This window comes from Serinus canaria, chromosome 14 (genome assembly GCF_022539315.1).
Source record: "Serinus canaria isolate serCan28SL12 chromosome 14, serCan2020, whole genome shotgun sequence".
NCBI lineage: Eukaryota > Metazoa > Chordata > Aves > Passeriformes > Fringillidae > Serinus > Serinus canaria.
The window spans coordinates 15365494-15384647 of record NC_066328.1 but is presented as its reverse complement, the minus strand read 5'-3'; the positions used below and the strand labels follow the sequence as shown (position 1 = coordinate 15384647).

The 19154-nt window shown below is 58.7% G+C and overlaps 2 protein-coding genes across 10 annotated transcripts in view; one reads left to right on the top strand and one right to left on the bottom strand.

The window, feature by feature from the left end:
- The window catches only part of ARHGAP17 (Rho GTPase activating protein 17), a 42657-nt gene extending 39578 nt beyond the window's left edge, over positions 1–3079 (top strand). For 3 of the 9 annotated variants that reach the window (XM_050980336.1, XM_050980338.1, XM_050980337.1), the window contains one exon: positions 2106–3079. In XM_050980336.1, the coding sequence (XP_050836293.1) occupies positions 2106–2233 (128 nt within the window). In that variant the 3' untranslated portion in view covers positions 2234–3079. Of the gene's footprint in view, positions 1–617; positions 663–2029 lie in introns of all 9 variants that reach the window. The other 6 variants (XM_050980335.1, XM_050980331.1, XM_050980334.1 and 3 more) reach the window with 4 other exon arrangements.
- On the bottom strand, positions 3061–16761 carry SLC5A11 (solute carrier family 5 member 11). The gene is made up of 15 exons (XM_009091742.4): positions 16595–16761; positions 15732–15803; positions 15098–15202; positions 14876–14935; positions 14398–14502; positions 12126–12231; positions 11210–11290; positions 10545–10750; positions 9685–9820; positions 8911–9018; positions 8515–8665; positions 7749–7917; positions 7449–7664; positions 5953–6088; positions 3061–4715 (listed from the first exon to the last, which is right to left on the bottom strand). Exons 1-15 carry the CDS (start codon positions 16724–16726, stop codon positions 4501–4503), a joined length of 1998 nt encoding a protein of 665 aa, XP_009089990.1. The 5' UTR covers positions 16727–16761; the 3' UTR covers positions 3061–4500.
- Positions 16762–19154: the final 2393 nt, after the last annotated feature.

Below are 19154 nucleotides of genomic sequence, written 5' to 3'. Positions count from 1 at the left end.
CATCAGAATTGGGCACGGCAGGCACCTGCCAGGGGGACTGGAAACCAGAGCAGATTGGCCCAGGTGTGTGCTGTAAACACAGCATGGGAGCTGCCACGCAGGGAGACTGGGAAAGGAAAGCTGCTGAGGGAGGATTCTCTCCAAAGCTGGTGAAGGCACCTCAGGGATCCAGCCTGTTCAGCTAAAATCCCCTTGGGGAGGGGTTGGAGTGACACTCAGGCTCACCTCCAGCAGCACACTCCGTGCCAGAGCATCCACCTTCTCCAGATCTATGTGTTTTTAAAGGATTAATAATCTGAATTAACACCACCACCTGTCACATAAGAGTGTCTGCTCTAATATTCACACCTGCACATACAAGCACTTACAGACTCACTAAATTCACAACGTGCAGCTGCTGGTTTTCATCTGAACCTTAACAAGTGGAATGAGGGGACAAAATTAAGATGCCAGCAAACCTGATAATGATCCCTGAACAGGAATTCTGAGCTGTCCTCAGGATGCTGTTGACTCCCTTGTCCATGTGCTGGGCTTTAGTAATGCCTCAAATTCTGTTTATGGTGTTCGAGTAAGAAGCCCTAGAATATTCTAATCAAAGGTTTTATTAAATAATCCAGATGTTTGACCAGCATTCAGTAGGAACTGTATTGGCAAGTGCAATGGTAAGGAAAAGGCCCCTGATTGGCCGACACTGTTGCTAATTGCTAATTGCTAATGATGTGTGTGCTAACTACTAACCCCCCCAGTGCCCTGCTGTGTGTGTCCCTGGCATGGCCAGAGAGGGGCTGCTGCTGCTCCATTAACCCACTAAGCCTTGGAGAGCAGAATGAACTGCTGCTGTCTCCTGGCCACTGTCCCCTTGTGCTGTCTCTGTGCACAAACCCAGAGCTGCTGTGTTCCCTGCAGAGGCTCCTGCTGTGCCCGGTGTCACTGCCCTGCCCTGTGTCCCCTCCCCGTGTCACAGCCCCCCAGAGTGGCTGCTCCAGGGGCTCAGGCTGCTGGGAGTGTCCCTGCCCCTGCAGAGGGTGGGGTGGGATGGGATTTAAGGTCCCCTCCAGCCCAAACCATTCTGGGGTTCTGTGGCTGAAGCTCCTGCTCGGTGCCAGGCCAGAGCAGGATGGGATTGCAGCTGCTCTGTGCAGGATCCCAGGACACAGATCCCAGATCCTGGGGGGCTGGGGGGGCTCAGGAGCAGGGCAGGCTGCACTCAGGGGCTGCTTCCCCCTCTTGCAGGTGATTGAGCTCAGAAGCCTCCAGCTCGAGCTATTCTGCAGTAACTTGTGGGTTAACCTCAGGATTTCATGCAGAGTTATGAGTCCCAGTCTCTCTAGGATGCCTGTCTGCACCTCCTGTGCTTGAAAACAAGGCATTTATTTGGATTTTTTGTTGATCTAAGTGATCTAAATTACTTTCTATGTGGAGCAGCTGCTGGACTGCAGTAAGGGATGTCATGGCACGCTGTAAATCAGCTTTGCAAAATCCTGACAAGGTTTTCAGTTACCCTTTTTTCAGCTGCTGGGGATTTTTCTGGTCTGATAATTCTAGCTGCCAGGGCAGTCAGTCACCAGAGATGCAGCATTTTGTGGTCCTTTTTGGGACACCTTGGCTTGAACAAAATCCTCCTCCTCAGAAGAGGCAAAGACCATGACATGCCCTGTTCACACAGGAGAGGTTTAATCTGTCCTTGGTGTAAATAACTTCTGACACCATCCTTGTTCCTGTTGCTTCTCAGAGTCACAGGTGGTGTTCCCTGGTGGATGATTTGGGTGCCAGATTATTTTGCTGAGTGTTTTGATGTGAAAGTCCAGAGTAGCTCTCCAGGGGCATTGGGGAATCTGATCCTAGATCAGGCTGGGTGCCCTCCCTCCTTCAGGAAGAAGTGGGTTTCTGTTCCTCTGCCCGGGCCTGGCCCAGGGTGTGTAGGAGGAGCAGTGTGAGCTGCTCAGTTGGGCTCAGCCCTGTGTGCCCACAGGGGCCAGCTCTGTTCCCAGAGCCTTTGCTGATCTTTGCTTTCCCTTCTCTGTCCAAGGAGATGCCTGGGACCCCCCAACTCAGTGAGCTGGCCCCGGCCCGGCTGCTAAACTTGCTGTTCCCTTTTTGTGCAGACTCTAATTCCAGTATTCCAGAGCCACTTCCAAACCCTCCTCCAGAGCCTCCTGCAGAGCTGGGCAGAGAGCTGCACACCCACCTGCTGCTGGACATTGACAATGACACGGAGAGCACCGCGCTGTGACGCCGCCTTCCAGCTCCTCCGGGGGGAAACCCGCAGACCTGACAGGGAAAGGCTTCTTCTGGCAGCGTGCCACAGCTGTGCCCAGCTGGCACCGGGGCCTGGGGGCACGCTGAGCTCCAGGCTGGCCCAGCTTGGAGCAGAGCTCTCAGAAAATGGAGCCCAGCCTTCGGCCAGGTTTCGCCCTCAGAAGAAGTTTAATGATCTGGGTCTGGACAACGGTTTTCAAACTCTTGGATGGAAGGAATGAATTTCCTGCAGGAACTCGCCTAGGAAGCGTGGTCAGTGCTGATACAGGTGGTATGAGCAGAAATTCCAAAAGAATAAGAAGCAGAACGTTAGTTATTTAAAGTGCATGTCTGTATTATGGAAATAACCCTTCTCACGGCACGGTTAGAGGTTCTTTGTAGTTCTAGCCCGTCCCAGGAGCTGCTCCCAAGGGACATTCCCTCTCCCAAGGGACATTCCCTCTCGGATTTGCTGCAGATTCCCCTCAAGCCATGAACCAAACCCTGCCCCAGTGCTGGTGGTGACTGCTGGTTCTCAGTCACCTGTGGAACTGTGGATGCATCCAGTGCCTTGAAGGACTGTCGTGCTGTAGGAGGAACTTCTGTCTCTTTAATCATTTCATTGCTACTTAGGAGCAGTACTTACCCTGATTTCATAGTTATTTGTATTAACCTGCTTTGTTCATGTGCAACTGGCAACTGTTTCACGAGGAAACCCTGGAAATGGGGTTTGTGCTTTTGTTGAAAACGGTTGAATTTTGAAAGAACTTTGAAACAGCTGTTTGGATTCAGAAGTTGAGTGAACATTTATAAAAGTAAAGATTGTTTTTTGTCAACTTAAGGCATCTTTATTCTAGTTTTGTTGCTTCCACTGGTCCCGAAGGTCACAGTGACCCCCTGCACTGTGTAGCTTGGAGTCGCTGGCTGCTCAGCTTGGCTTTCCCTTAAGGACTTCAGTGGGAGCACTGAGACCTTCCTCTGTCACCACACCAGCCCTGAAACAAATCTTTGCAACTCTAACTTCAGTTTGCAGAGCCCCAGACTCCAGTCCTGTGACTGATTCTGATGTTTATCCCCCAAGCTGCAGTGCCTCTCTCCCCCAGGGTTTCCAGCAGCGTTTCACAAGCTCAAGAAGGATCCTCCAGGGCCAATTCCCTTTGTGTGGTTTAACGAGATCATCTCCTGACTCTGGGCTGCTGCAGGTTTCAGGTGCTCCTGCCTGCTGTCACTGTCACTGTCACTGCCTGCACACGGAGTGCTGCCAGCTCTGGGGTGAGCTTTGCTATGACCCTGCAGGATTTCATGAGCTCTGGGAAGCCCCAGCAGGCTGGGCAGGGGAGCAGGGAGCCAGGGCAGCTGAGGGGCTCCAGAGGAGCCTCCCCCAACCTGGCCATGGGGCCCAGAGGTCGTGGCAGCCCCCCCATCCCACAGACTCCAGGCAGGCAGGGACCAGATCTCACTCTTTAATGTTTCTCTGCAGCTGCACGAGGCCCAGGGCCAGGGATGGTGCCCAGGGCCAGGGATGGTGCCCAGGGCCAGGGATGGTGCCCAGCCCAGGGCTCTCCACCGAGGCATTCCCAGAAGGGCTGTGTGTGCCCAGGCCATGAGGAGCTGGCCCTGGGCACCCCTGTCCTGGCACACCTGGTGGGCCTGGCTGGTTTAGGTCCTTCAGGTGCCCCAGCAGCAGTTATGGGGCAGTTTCCAGGCTGGTGCTGGTGTTGCCATTGGAGTGTCAGTGGTGGTCACTCAGCCAGACAGGTCCATCAGCACTCACTGCACACAGGGAAGGAGCTGAACATGCACAGCTGAGCCAGAGGCACACCAGAGCCCAGAGAACAGCCCCTGGCTCTGCCCTGGGCACTGGAGGTGTCACTGCTGTCCTCCAAGGCCAGAGGAGCTGAACCAGAGGGGACCCAAGTGGTCGTAGCTGGTTATAGAGGCATAAATAGGAAGAGGTTCCAGGCTTCCTGAATTCCAGGCAGTGCTCTAAGGCCAAAGAGCAAAATTAAATATTTAAAATAACCAAACCAACTTTCCTCAGCTGGTTGGTGCCAGGTGGGGTCTGACGGTGCCAGTGCCAAGCGCTCGGCCCCGGGCACAGCCAGGCCCCCATTAGAAATAAGGAAAACATTATGTCTTTAAAACGTCTTAAATAAAGAAATAAAATTTAGAAAGCATTAAGAATTACATTGACCCTGTGCTAATCATTAATATTTACACCAGTTAGGATTAGACGGTGGTGTGTGCCTGGCAGCCCCCTGGCTATGCGAAGTAGGCCCAGAGGAAGACCCCGGCACACACACACAGCAGCAGGTTGATGTTCAGGACGTGCTTCACCAGGGGCTCCTCCTGCAGGGACACCGCGGGCAGGGGCTCAGCTCTGGGCAGGCTCTCAGCCCCCTCCTGCCTGCGCTCCATCCCGCAGAGCCACAGCAAGGTGCTCAGCAGCTTGGAGCTGCCCTTGGCCTCGGCTGCACCTGCAACGGGAGGCGAGGGGTGAGCCAGGAGTGCCCCGTGCTGCTGGGCAGGGCTGGTGCCCACGCACAGCCCTGGTCTCACTGAGCACTCAGCAGCACCACTTCCATCCTCCCTGCAGCTCTGAGCTCGGGTTCTGCTCTTCCAGCAGCCGTGGGAACCATAACCCCAACCTAAACCCAAACCTAAACCCGAGCTGTAGCTGCCTGGTGCCCCCAGGTAAGTGCTGCTCTCATCCATCCCTGCCACACCTGGAACCTGGACTCCCCAGAGCCTTGGCACCATTGTTAAAGCTGGGGAAGCAACCCCACAAGTGTGAGACTTGCAGCAGCAGGGCAGCTCTGCCATAACTCATAAACTCCCAGCAGCTTGTCCCCGATCAAAGGGACAGCAGCAGAGCTGGCAGTTACATAAACAGGGCTGAGCCTGGCAAAAGCAGGGATGGGAATCCTGGCTGCAGAACGCACAGGCAGCTCTGCACGTGGCTGTGCCCAGTCCTGGCAGGCACAGCTGTAAAACATGCACATCCTCCTTCCCTGCCCTGCCAAGAGCTCAGCCCGGGGCTCTGGGCTCTCCCTGCTGCTGGAGCTGATCAGAGCACACCGCTGGAAAACACCAGGGGAATTTCATCAGCAGTATTGTGTTTTCCTCCACCCTCCCCTTTTCCAGCCAGTGCTGGCAGCAGGTGCCACAGCACCAGCCACGGGATAGTGGCCATGCCTCTGTATCCCACCCAGCTCCTTGGTTTCAAGCTCTGGTAATGCCAGCCAGAGCTGGAAAACAAACTGAACTCCTGCTTAGGTAAAATGTCAGGTGAAGCCTTTTTGCCCCTGGAGAAGAGGAGGTGGAGGTCAGAGCTCACTGTGCTCTGCAGCTCCTCCCGAGGGACAGCACCCAGGGCAGGGCTGGAGCTGGGCCAGGGGAGTTTGGGATGGATTTCAGGGAAGGTTCTTCCCCAGAGGGTGCTGGCACTGCCCAGGCTCCCCAGGGAATGGGCATGGCCCCGAGGCTGCCCCAGCTGCAGGAGGGTTTGGCCACCAGGGATGCCTGGAGTGGGGTTTGGGGTGTCTGTGCAGGGCCAGGGCTGGGCTGGGCAATCCTGGGGGTCCCTCCCCACCCAGCACATTCTCTGTCCTTTAATTCTGTGACTCCTTCAGCACACCCTGAAGCTCCAGAGGAAGGAGTTTAAGGTTCCCTGTCCTGCAGGCTGTTAGGAGCACCAGGGTGGGGGTCACTGACCTTTGCTGCCCTCGGAGCCGCTCTCGGGCGCGGGGCTCAGCTCCAGCTGCAGCGGCTCCTTGGCGGGGCCGGGCCCGGCCGCCGGCTCCTGCCCGGCCAGGGCATCCCCGCGGGTGAACCAGGTCAGCCTGCTGATCTGCTGGCAGCAAGGGCGCTGGTCAGGAGCGCTGGCCCGGGGCTCAGAGCCGCCAGGATCCCCCTCCTGCCTCGGGCAGCGCCGGGGCTCTGTCCTCTGGGCACAGCTGCCTGGCCCCCACCCCAAAAATGGGTCTGAGGGGTCTGTGCCGAGGGGACAGCTCTGTGCAGGACTGTCCCTGGGCACCGACGGACAGCAGGGCAGGCAGGGGCAAAAAGAACAGAAATTGTGGCCAGGGAGGGCTGGCTTGAAGGGGGGATGCTAAGAGAAGAGGCAACAGGTGGGAAATAGAAATAGGGTTTTTTTCCTTCAAATATCTAAAGGAGTCGTTGTAGAGAGGTGTTCTCAATGGCAGTATGGATAGAGAGGGAGGAGCACCACATAAAGCTGGGAAGATTCAGTCTGGAGATGAGGAGAAGCTGTTACAGGGAGGGCAGGTGAGCTCTGCACTGATCAGACCTGCAGGCAGCTCCCTTGCTGGGCATTTCTGGGTTCAGGGTTAGTCCTGTGCTGAAGCAAGAGGACGAGCTGCCGTGTGAGCTCTGCAGCCCCCCTGCCCCTCCTTTCTGCTCTCAGGGCCTTCCTGCAGCCTCAGCACCAGAACATCTTCTGAAAACAGCCAAAGTGGCACAAACCTGCTCCAGAGGAGAGGTGCTCCCTGCACTGGGCTTCTCTTTCTGTCAGTAAAAATGTCTCCTTGCTAACTTAGTAAGAGAGTTGGTAAAGATGCCCCAGAAGCTGGAATTTCTTGGAAAATAGAGGGGAAAAGGCTAATTTGTCATGGATGAAACACACACGCTCGAACTTGACAGCAGCTCTTGGTGGAACCTACTGTGGGCCAGTGTGCAGGGTGGGATTTATGGGCCCCAGAGCAGAAAGAGCAGCCAAGGGGCTGCAGCAGAGGGGGACTCTGTGCCCCAGGTGTGCCCCTACACCAGGAATGAGCAGGGCTCACACCTGCAGCCATCCCCTGGGGGTGCAGAAAGAGCAGCCAAGGGGCTGCAGCAGAGGGGGACTCTGTGCCCCAGGTGTGCCCCTACACCAGGAATGAGCAGGGCTCACACCTGCAGCCATCCCCTGGGGGTGCAGAAAGAGCAGCCAAGGGGCTGCAGCAGAGGGGGACTCTGTGCCCCAGGTGTGCCCATACGCCAGGCATGAGCAGGGCTCACACCTGCAGCCATCCCCCCATGGCTGCAGAATGCTGCAGCCCCTTGGCTGCTCTGAGGAGAGCTCTGTGCCCCAGGTGTGCCCCTACACCAGGAATGAGCAGGGCTCACACCTGCAGCCATCCCCCCGGGGGATGCAGCGAGGGGCACCCAGGCAGGGTCTGGGGCTGAGGGAGCTCGGGGGGCACACGCACCATGTGTGGGGCCGGGGGCTCGGTGGCCAGGCTGACCAGGAGCACGGTGAGGCTGGTGGTGGCCCCCAGCACCATGGAGAAGTAGAGGTAGTGCATGTGCCGGAGCAGGCCGGGCCGGCCGTCGGGCTGCCCGCAGCGCGGCTCGGGGTAGATGAAATCCAGCACCAGGCGCACGGCGCCCAGCAGCAGCCCCAGCAGCAGCCCCCAGAAGGCTCCCTGGGGAGGGAAGGGAGGGAGTTCAGGGCTGGAGCAGCATCCTGCAGGGCTGCAGGGCCGCCCCCGGGCCGGCGGAGCCGGTACCTTCTCGTTGGCTCTCTTCCAGAAGCAGCCCAGGATGAAGACCACGGCCACGGGCGGCTGCAGGTAGGAGCTGATGGACTGGATGTAGATGAAGAGCTGCCCACCCTGGCCAGCCTGCACCAGGGGGATCCACAGGATGGACACCACGGTCAGCAGCAGCACAAAGACCCTGCGTGAGACAGAGGGGCCCTTCCTGTCAGCTCAGGCCCTGCCACCCTGGTATCTTCTGGAAAATCCTCTTTGCCCAGGGTTTTCTCCTGGGAAGCTGAGAGGCCTCAGGAAAGAAAGAAAACAATAATTATCTGATTGCTTGGGAATGTGGTCTAACCCTAACCCATTTACCAACAGGTGCATCTTTGGTTCCATGTGAATTGTTTTTAATTAATGACCAATCACCCTCAGCTGGGTCAGGCTCTGGGGGTCAGTCACGAGCTTCCATTGTCAGTCACCAGCTTCCATTGTCATTCTTGTTCAGCCTTCTGAAGTACCCCTTCTCTTTCTTTGGTACAGTTTTAGTATAGCATTTCTTTTAATGTAATATATCATAAAATAATAAACCATCCTTCTGAGAACAGGGAGTCAAATTCTCCTCTCTCGCCTCGCCCTGGGGACCTCACAACACCACAAGGCCCTGCTTCTCCCGCTGCTCAGGGTGCCCCAGGTGTCCCCAAAGCCTCCTGCAGTCCTGGTGCCCCCTCAGCAGCTGTGCCCAGCTGTGCCCAGCTGTGCCTGGCAGCAGGCTCTGAGCCCAGCCCAGCTGTCCCACCTGCCCACGATCATCAGCTCCCACTCGGAGCAGCGAGGCCGGAGGTGCTTCCAGAGGTCCATGGTGAAGATGGTGCTGGAGCTGTTGAAGATGGAGGTCAGGGAGGACATGAGGGCTGCAATCATCACGGACATCATCAGGCCCCTGAGCCCTGGCAGCAAGGAGAGGCAGAGCCACCCTGAGGAACCCTCGGAGGCTCCACTGCAGGGCGGCCCCCAGGTCTTCTGTGGGCTAGAACAGACTTTTAAACTGGTTTCAGCTCCAGTGTGGGTTCACCCCACACAAACCCCACCAAATGACAGTTCCAGGCTCTTTGCCTCTCTGAGCTTCTCTCCCCGGCGCCTGTGGCTGCCACCTGCCAACCCCACCACGCCAGAACCATCACCAGGCTCTTACCTACGGGCAGGAGCTCCAACACCAGCTTGGGATAAGCAATATCAGAACAGCCAGAGGGGTTCCCGCAGATTTTTTGGCAGATTTCTGGGTCTGCACAAGCCACCAGATCTGAAAGAAGCCGTGGGCAGTGAGAGGCAGCAGTGCCCCAGGGTCTCTGAGCAGGCTGCTCTGCTGAAGGCTGTAAATTGCTTTCTGAGGGAAGCCCTGGAGAGCCTGGAGGGCTCCCAGCCAGGGCCACTGGGCTAGCTGAGCTCAGGGAGGGCTGGGGCTGCCTGGCAGGATCTGCACCCCCAACTCCTCACTGGAAGGACATTTCCTCACGTGTTGGGTGTTTGGTGCACTGGGAGCTCTCAGCTGAGTGAGGAAAGGCACTGGGAGCTCTCAGCTGAGTGAGGAAAGGTACTGGGAGCTCTCAGCTGAGTGAGGAAAGGCACTGGGAGCTCTCAGCTGAGTGAGGAAAGGCACTGGGAGCTCTCAGCTGAGTGAGGAAAGGCACTGGGAGCTCTCAGCTGAGTGAGGAAAGGCACTGGGAGCTCTCAGCTGAGTGAGGAAAGGCACTGGGAGCTCTCACTGAGTGAGGAAAGGCACTGGGAGCTCTCAGCTGAGTGAGGAAAGGCACTGGGAGCTCTCAGCTGAGTGAGGAAAGGCACTGGGAGCTCTCAGCTGAGTGAGGAAAGGCACTGGGAGCTCTCAGCTGAGTGAGGAAAGGCTGCTCCAGCTCGGGGCAGGTGGCAGGGCCAGGGGCAGGGAGGAGATCTCTCCCTCAGCACTTACCTGGGAAGAGAACCCGGCTGATCATGCCTGGCATTACCATCATAAAGAGGGGCAAAATCTTCAAGTAGGAGGTCATCAAGGAGCCTCCCTTGGCGTGGGAGAGGTTTTTGGCAGCGAGGGACCTCTGAACAATGACCTAGGAATGAAGGAAGGGCTCGGTTGGCTGCCAGCAGCAGGAGCTGGCTGGGATGGAGCCATCCTGACTTTGATCTCCAGTGAACTCTGCCAGTCTCACCGGGTGATCACAGAGCTTGGCTGTGCCTCTGGAGCCCTCGCTTTGGGTCCTGGCTCCTTTCAGAAGCACAGGCCCTGCTCTGTGCCATTCCAGCCCAGCCTGGGAGGACTCTGTGCTGCAGGGCCTGACCTTCACCTACCCATGCCCAGGACTTTCCATTCTTCCTGCTCTGGGCACTTCCCTGGCCCTGTGGAGAAGCCTGGCCAAGGAGCAGGACAGAGCTGAGATGGGCAGAGTTAAATAAAAGAGCAAGAAAGCCCAACTGGAGCAGCAGGAGGTGTTTTAGGGCTCACTGGGAGGGATGGGGGCCAGACCCGGGAAAGGTGAGAGAAGAAATTCACAGGTGATTCACAAGGAACAAAAGGATCGAGTTAAAAAGCAAACAAACAAACAAAAGACTTCTTTATAGACTGGGATTAACACACAAGCAGGTTCTTACCCCCTTTTCCATGGAGATGATTACTAATGTTTAGTTGTGCATACCAAGACTTCCTTCTTTAGGACTGATTTGATTAGATCTGATTTTGCTGATGGTAAAATAGGATTGTACTGGTGATCCCCCTGGGAAAATCAGTCCAGGTTTGCACTGGGATCCACCCAAGCACGGGAACAGGCAGTGACCCACCTGGTCTGTGCACCAGTACCACAGGGAGGGGATGGTCATTCCCACCAGGACTCCTGGCCAGGGCAGGTCGGAGTTGAGAGGGTCTCTGAAGATGTGGAAAGCATCTTCCCTGGGCAGGCCACAGCTGCTGTTCTCCGGCCGGATGCTGGGGATGGCACCAAAGTATTTGGTCTGTAAACCTTCAAGGCCACCAACTTCAATAAAACCTGGAATGGGTCACGAGAAGCTGTTACTGCATCCCCCAGGTCAGGACTCTGATTCCAGGCTCTGGGTCACTGCAGGTGATGCCCCACAAGGATTCCCTAAAACCCAGCAGCTCTTGGTTCTCACAGGGGCTGGGGAAGGGCAGGCTCTCACTGCTGGCTGGAGCAGGTGCTGCCCCTCCTGTGGAATCACAGAATCCTGCCATGGTTTGGGTTGGGAGGGACCCCACAGCTCACCCAGTGCCACCTCTGCCGTGGCAGGGACACCTTCCCCTGTCCCAGGTGCTCCCAACCCTGTCCAGCGTGGCCTTGGGCACTGCCAGGGATCCAGGGGCAGCCACTGCTGCTCTGGGCACCCCTGCCAGGGTTCCCCACCCTCCCAGGGAAGGATTTCTCCCTAATATTCAACTGGGTGAGGTGTCTGTCCCAGAGCAGGTGACAAAAGCCCACGAAAACACTCACTGAAGACCATGAGGGACACGGCCCCGATGAGCATGATGAGGGTCTGCAGGGCATCCGTGTAGATCACAGCTGCCAGGCCACCTGCAGGGCACAGGGACACAGCCTGGGGTGAGCTGGGCTTGCCCTGCCTCAGCTCCTGCCCAGCAGCACAAGCTGAGCCCGAGCCTGGCTGGGGCTGGGGGCAGCCTTGGCCAATGGCACTTTGGAATTCCTGGGGATTTGAGTCATGGTGAGTCACCATTCTGTCCCTAGGAGCCAAAAGCAGGAGTAGTTCTAGGGGAAATACATGGAAAAGCTCTAGAACAAAGCCCAGGCTGAAAAGGAGGAGGGAAAAAAAGGGGTTGTGGTTTTACATCACTGGGAAAGGAATAACCTTTATCTGTCTGTGTGGCTGTTTTCCATCTGGCCACTCCTAAGCCCTGAAAGGGCATCCAAGCCTGGAGCCTTTCTGCATTACACGGCTCAGTGTGCTGCAAATCCTCACACCTCCAGGAAAACAGGGGAAATGTGCCCTGGGAATGCCCTGCAGAGCTTCTCCTCCAGGCACAGCAGACCTGCACCCACCTGGGGCAGCTCCTGAGGGGGCTTCACGTACCCTCACCTGGCAATATTTTCTAAAAAGGTGAATTTTCTATTGCCTTCCCACCCTGATATCCATGGCAAAACCAGGCTGGACACAGTGTATGGCATGGATCAAGGAGTCCTGGAATGGTTGGGTGGGAAGGGACCTCAGAGCTCACCCAGTGCCACCCCTGCCATGGCAGGGACACCTCCCACTGTCCCAGGCTGCCCCCGCCTCATTGTCCAGACTGGCCTGGGATGCTTGAATGTCTCAGCTGGCTGGGCAGGACAGGTCAGGGGCAGGACAGGGACAGGGGAAGGACAGGGTGAGGTCAGGGGTGTCCCCAGCACCCACCAGACACGGTGTACACGGCAGTGATGGCCAGCAGCCCGGCCACGGCAATGTACAGGTCCCAGTGCAGGGCCTGCTGGATGAACAGGGCCCCGGCATACATGTCCACCTGCAGGGACAGCAGAGTGACAGTCACACACTGCGGGGACAGCAGAGTGACAGGCACACACTGCGGGGACAGCAGAGTGACAGGCTGCAGGGGGGCTGCTGTCAACTGTCACACTGCAAGGACAGCACTGTCACACACTGCAGTGACAGCACTGTCACTGTCACACACTGCAGGGACAGCACTGTCACTGTCACACACTGCAGGAACAGCACTGTCACACACTGCAGTGACAGCACTGTCACACTGCAGGGACAGCACTGTCACTGTCACACTGCAGGACAGCACTGTCACACAGTGCAGGGACAGCACTGTCACACACTGCAGGGACAGCACTGTCACACACTGCAGTGACAGCACTGTCACACACTGCAGTGACAGCACTGTCACACACTGCAGGGACAGCACTGTCACTGTCACACACTGCAGGGACAGCACTGTCACACAGTGCAGGGACAGCACTGTCACTGCCACACACTGCAGGGACAGCACTGTCACTGTCACACACTGAAGTGACAGCACTGTCACACACTGCAGGGACAGCACTGTCACACAGTGCAGGGACAGCACTGTCACTGTCACACACTGCAAGGACAGCACTGTCACACACTGCAGGACAGCACTGTCACTGTCACACACTGCAGGGACAGCACTGTCACACACTGCAGTGACAGCACTGTCACTGTCACACACTGCAGGACAGCAGCACCAGCCCCTCCCAGTGTGCACACCCACCCCCCCTTTCCTGGTCCCAGCCTGATTTGTTCACGGCCCCCCCCAGCCCCAGCTCCCCCCTCCCCAGCAGCACCAGGACCCCTCCTCAGCCATTTGTCACTGCTGCTGCTCCCAGCGGTGACAGCAGGGGGTGGCAGGGCTGTCACAGGGAGGGGACGTGCCCAGCTCTGGCACAGAGGTTGGGGTGAGCTTCTCTCCTTCCCCAAGCCCAGGGTGGGGGAGCTGGGCTGGGCAGGGCCTGGGGAATCTGCCCTGCCATCCCCCCTCCCCCCAGGAATTGTCCCTGCTGCCATGGGGACAGGGGGACCAGCAGCAGAATGTCCCCAGGGCTGGGCCCAGCCCTGCCCAACCAGCTCTGCAGCATGGTGACAAGGGCTAGGAGAGCTCCAGGACAGGCAGAGGGAGGGCAGGCAGCTGTAAAACACCCCGAGCCCAGGAGCTGCTCTGTCAGGCATTCCAGCATGGAAATGGATTAATTCAATTTCATCTGGAGGAGGAGCTGAGCCTTCCCCGTGGGTGCCACCTGAACGCCAGCACTCACACCCAGCCCGCACAGCCCTGGAGTGCTCTGGGTGGAAGGGACCCCAGAGCCCACCCAGTGCCACCCCTGCCATGGCAGGGACACCTCTCCCTGTCCCAGGCTGCTCCAGCCCTGCCCAGCCTGGCCTGGGGCACTGCCAGGGGTCCAGGGGCAGCCCCAGCTGCTCTGGCACCCTGTGCCTCACATCTCTCCCAGGAAGAATTCCTAATTCCCAATGTCCCATCCAGCCCTGCCCTCTGGCACTGGGAAGCCATTCCCTGTGTCCTGGCACTCCGAGCCTTTGTCAGAAGTTTTGGGGGTTCAGAGGCAGGGTCAGACACCGTGTTCCCCTCTGGGACAGGAAAAAGCCCAGCAGGGACCTGTCTGTTTCACGGGTCCGTGCCCTGGCTGGCAGTTAATGAACAGCCACCAGGCTGTTGTGCAAGGCTTCGTGCAGTTATTTATTCAAACAGGTGCAATAAAGGAATGAAGATTCTCTTCCAACCCTGTCCCAGCTCCTCCATCCTGCCATAACAGCTCCTGCTGTCTGCACAGGCAATAAATGTGCAAAGGGGAGAAACTGGGGGAGCTGCCAGGGGTGCAAAATCTAACCACCTGCACATCCACCCTCACAGCCCCACCTTTCCATGGACTATTGCTCAGGACACGGACACGAGCTTTCCTCCTGCTGCAACAAGCATTCAGGGGCTAGCTGAGCAAAAAAAAGAGAAGCCACTCCTTTTTGTGTGGGTTCTCAAAAAACCAGAGTCTCTCTTCCCTGTGATCACAGACCCTTCTCTGCTCATCCAGGCACAGCCACTCCTTGCATTTCTCAGCCTCACTGCTCAGCACACATTCCCAGAGTGAATTCAATCCAACCCATTTCCCTTTTCCTTTCTTTTTTTTCTACTTACAGATATTTTGGTGAAGATGTAGATGAACAAGTAGAGAATGGCCAGGAAGATCTGAATCCTCTTGCCTCCAAAACGTCTCTGCAAATACTCTGGCATGGTGGTAACCTACAGAGGAGGGACACGGGGTGAGGGAAGGGGGGACAGTCCCAGGGGCACCCCCAGAGCTGCCAGGGGCACCCCCAGAGCTGCCAGGGGGTGTCTGCAGTGGGACAGGAGCAGGAGGGCCCCGGGGGCTGCCCTGGGCTGGGGTTTGGCTCTCTGCAGTGCTGCACAGGGCTCTCCATCAGCCGTGAGTGCCCATCCCTGTCCTCGGGGACTCTGCCCATTGCCAGGGGCTGGGGGCAGCCCGAGCCCCCTGCCAGCAGCTCTGCCACCCCAGCCAGGCCAGGGGAGCAGCACCAGGAGCAGCGGAGGGAGCCTGTCTGTCCGTCCGTCCATCCATCCATCCCTCCATCCCGGGGCAGGCAGCCCCACCTACCCCCGAGGCGATGTAGATGGGCAGGAAGAGCCAGGCCAGCACCAGCACACAGAACATCCCCTGCCAGGGAGGGAAGGGAAGGGTCAGAGCAGGCTCCAGGCTGGGCTGGGGCAGTGTCCCCGCAGATGGGGACTGCCAGCCCCGCGGCAGGAGCGGGGCTGAGCCCGCAGGGAGGGCAGGGCAGGGAGGGCAGGCAGGGCTCCAGCCCCTGTGCCCACTCACGTTCCACTCGTAGGCTGTGGCTGCAATGCCCGAGGCAGCTCCCGAGCCTGCCAGGCCGATGAAGTGCCCGCTGCCCACGTTGCTGGCAAACAGGGATGCACCCACCTGGGAAAGGGAGAAATCAGCTCTGGCACAGGGGGCACAGGGAACTGTCCCCGCTCCTGCTGCAGAGGACGTGGAGTCCTTGTCAGCCTCTGCCACCTTCTTCTTTTCCCTACAGGTTCAGTGGCCTTGGCACCTCTCTCCAGCCTCTTCCACCACTCACTGCCCATCTGTGCTCAGGACCATCCTGCTTCCAAAGCACCCAGTCCTTGTGGGTGAGCACAGAGGGTGGGGGGAACAGCTGGAAATGTCAGGTTCTGGCACCAGCACCTGCTGAGGGACCAGCCCAGCCCGGATGAGACAGCCCAGCCAGCACAGGCTCAGCACAGAGCTGTGTCCATGCTGGGGACCCCCAGGGAATTCTGGAAATCTCCAGAAGCAGCCGGGTTTTGTGAGGCATTGGGCTGGCATGAAGCTGGCAAAGCACAGGAGTAACTTTTGGCAGTTTATTCCTGTTTGGAGAAGCGGGCAGTGCCCCAGCAGAAGTGTTGGTGCAGCACAGGGCCCTGGGCAGGGGGACAGGGGTACTCACAGGCCACCAGACCATCTGTCCCCCGGCGAGGAAATAGCCCTTGACGGTGCTGCGCTGCGTCTTCCACATGGACTGCGGGCACACAGGGGGCACGGGCTCAGGGCTGTGCCAGGGCTGCCCTGCAGAGCCCCTGAGCTGCCCCAGAAGGCTTTCCTGAGGGACACTGGCTGCTGGAGATGCTGGGGCTGAGGGAGTGCCCCGAGCCCCAGGCGGTTTTCCATCACCTGGGCGCCCCGATGGAATGTTTGGGGTGAGGAGCAAACTCCCTCCCCCCAGGTCAGAAAGGAAGGCAAGAGTTTTGGGCAAGAACTGCAGAATGCTGGGTGCCAGGAGTGCTCAGGAGGAATGCTGGGCATTGCACATGTGGCTGGTGGGCTCCCCTTCCCCATGCAATGATCCGTGCTGTGCCCTGAGCTGTGCACCACACCCAAAGGGAGCAGCCACTCCCCTCTGCCTCCCGACAGCCAGGCGGCCACAAAAGCCATGCCAAAGGATGTCCTTCTGCCCAGTTATATATAGACAATGGTAATAATGTAAGGAATCTGCTGTCAGGACCCCTGTGGACAAGCACAGGTGATTTATGGGACAGCAGTTCCTTCCTGGATGAAACAAACATCCTTGTTAGCAACAGCTTGTACTCAGACAGCCTCTTCCTCACCAGGCTTCTCAAAACCTTGGCTAACCCAGGCCTGGGCACTCCCCAGGGACAGTGAGGACACTTCCCAGGCTGGGGAGAGGACAGGGACCTGCAAACTCCCCCCTCCAGTGGTGGAGTCCAGTGGAAAGCAGCCCAATTCCAGCCACAGCAGCCCTGTTTTCCAGCACACCAGGGCACACGGGGAGTTTTGGGGGTGTCTGCTCACCCAGAGCCCCACGGCCAGCACGAAGAGGAAGTAGAGCACGAGCACAGCGATGTCCACGGGCTCCAGGGTCTGCTGGGGGAACACGTCCCACGAGGGGGTCACAGAGGCTGGGGGCACACTGCTGGGCTCCATGGCTTCCCAGGCACTCCTCTGTCCTGCTGCATACACCTGTGGGAGGATGGGTGGGTGGCCAGGCAGAGCCCAGGCAGGTGGAACAGGTTTCTGAGGAGCTCAGGGTGCTGAGGTGCTGCTGCCAGAGATGTGGGCAGGTTCCTGTCCCTGGCCTCTGCCCCCAACCAGGATCCCTTGCTGTGATGGGGAGATGCTGCCAGCTGGGCTGCTGGATTTCCTGCTGGGTTTCTGACTGGTGAGAAATGGGGGCATTAGAGAGAAGGTGAAAACGGCTGGAGCAGGCAGGGGGAAGGAGCAGAGCTAGGGATTACAGCCTGGGGGGCCCAGGGTGGCAGGACTGGCCCCAGTGAGGAGCTGCTTCCACAAACGTGTCCCTCAGGAGCCAGCAAAACATATGAACAGCCCCAGCAGTGCTGGCATTTTCCTCCTTTGCCACAGCAAGAGCTCGAGCCCTGTGCAGAGCACTTGGGTCTCCTCCTGTGCCAGGGAACTGTCTCCCCCTGCTCCTCGTCAGGAGCAGAGACTGGCAATGTGTCACCAAGGAATACAAAAAGCCATTTTCTTCTCCAGAAACGTCTGAGTGAGGTGTGGCAGCACTGTGGGATCCCTGGAAGGGCTCCCTGGAGCATCCCCTGGGAGAAGGGGCAGGATGAAGTCCAGGCAGGGAGGTTGGTCGGGTGTGTGAATTAAAGCAGTTCCTTCCCGTGTCCTCCTTGCCTCAGCTCAGGCACACTTTGAGAGCAGGACAGGAGGTGAGGGGCAGCTGAGGCCACCTGGGCAGTCCCTGGCTCAGCAGTGGCCACAGCTGGTCCCCAAGGAGCCCCCAGGGCTGCCCAGAGCAGGTTTGGGATGTTCCTCTTACCCTGCTGAGCCGAGGAGGGGTTCCCCCGGGAGGAGCAGTCACCAGCCTGCAGCCAGGCCAGCCCCGCTGCCACTGCACACCTGGGCCAGGTGCCTGCTGGTCCCTTCCTGCACGGCTGGCCGGGTCCTTTGGCCTCTCCTGCACTTGTCAGGGGACACTTATAGGCTGGCCCTGCCAAAAGGCTGCGGGAGGTGTGGCGAGGGCGCCGGGACAGCCGGCACGGACGCTCGGACCGCGAGCGGTCAGACGAGTTCTTCCTCTGAGCCGAGGGCAGCAAAGCCAGGCTGGGGCAGCCTCCTGCCCCACGGGTTCCACCACACCTCTGTCCAGGTGTGGGGCTGAGCTGGGCCTGCCCTCACCTCCCCTGTGGCCTGGGGACTCGCCCAGAGAGTGATCAGCCACGCTCCTGCCCCGGTGGCACTGCGGGGCTGCCCAGGGGGGTGAGCCAGGAGAGCACAGAGGGAAGAGCTGGAGGATGGAGGAGCTGCAGGCTGAGCAGGGCAAGGGCTGCCCCGTGTCCTGCAGCACCCCTGGGCTCATCCCTTTGCCAAAGGTCGGGCAATAAATAAGGAGTTCCCAGGGGCAGGAACCATCCCAGCGCCTGCTTCCCACAGCTGGGAGCTGCATCCCGGCTCTGCAGCCTCCAGCACCAGTGCCAGAGCTTGTAGGGAGCCACGAGCTGGCTGAGGGCAGTGCTCCCAGCACCAGGCTGGCACTGGGGACACTCAGCACCCCAGCAGAGCCTTTTCCATGCTTGATGAGCCCTGGGTCCCTGTGGATCCCAGCTCCTCCTGCCAGGGATGCACTGATGGCCAGAGCGCTGCTCTCTTACCTCCTTAAGGGCCAATGTGTCTTGGCTGCTGCTGAGTTTTTACTGGCACGCCTTAACTCTGACCAGGAAAGGAAAAACAGGGTTTGGTATGTCAGCCTGGGGGAGCTGCTCGCCCTGCTCCACACCTCCAGCTCCCCCTGGCACCTTCCAGCCCGGAACACCTTCCACCTCAGGCCCCGTGGAGCAGAATCCCAGACTCCCACCGAATGCCAGGATCGGGGAATCTCCTGAGCTGGGAGGGACCCGCAGGGAGCACCCGGGTCCGCCTGGGCTCACAGCGCGGTTCGGCTGGAGCCGCAGAGCCGCACACGGCGCGGGGACAGCGGGGCTGCGGCTGTCTGTCCCTCCGGAGGGGTCGGACAGGGGGACAGGGCTGTGGCTGTCCCTCCCGGAGGTGTTGGACAGGGGACAGCCGTGTCTGTCAGTCCCTCCCGGAGGTGTCGGACAGGGGACAGCCGTGTCTGTCTGTCCCTCCCGGAGGTGTCGGACAGGGGACAGCTATGTCTGTCTGTCCCTCCCAGAGGTGTCGGACAGGGGACAGCTATGTCTGTCAGTCCCTCCCGGAGGTGTCGGACAGGGGACAGCTATGTCTGTCAGTCCCTCCCGGAGGTGTCGGACAGGCGGACAGCTATGTCTGTCTGTCCCTCCCGGAGGTGTCGGACAGGCGGACAGCTATGTCTGTCAGTCCCTCCCAGAGGTGTCGGACAGGCGGACAGCCGCGCAGCCCGTGCCGC

Bases quoted from the DNA above. Each gene is read 5' to 3' on its own strand.
- SLC5A11 (XM_009091742.4), bottom strand. From the start codon at position 16,726: ATGGAGCCCAGCAGTGTGCCCCCAGCCTCTGTGACCCCCTCGTGGGAC. The intron at 14,936-15,097 runs GTGAGTGGGCAC...CCTCCCTGGCAG, and splicing joins CCACAGCCTACGAGTGGAAC to GGGATGTTCTGTGTGCTGGT. The intron at 10,751-11,209 runs GTGAGTGTTTTC...GACCCATTCCAG, and splicing joins CGTGTCCCTCATGGTCTTCA to GTTTTATTGAAGTTGGTGGC.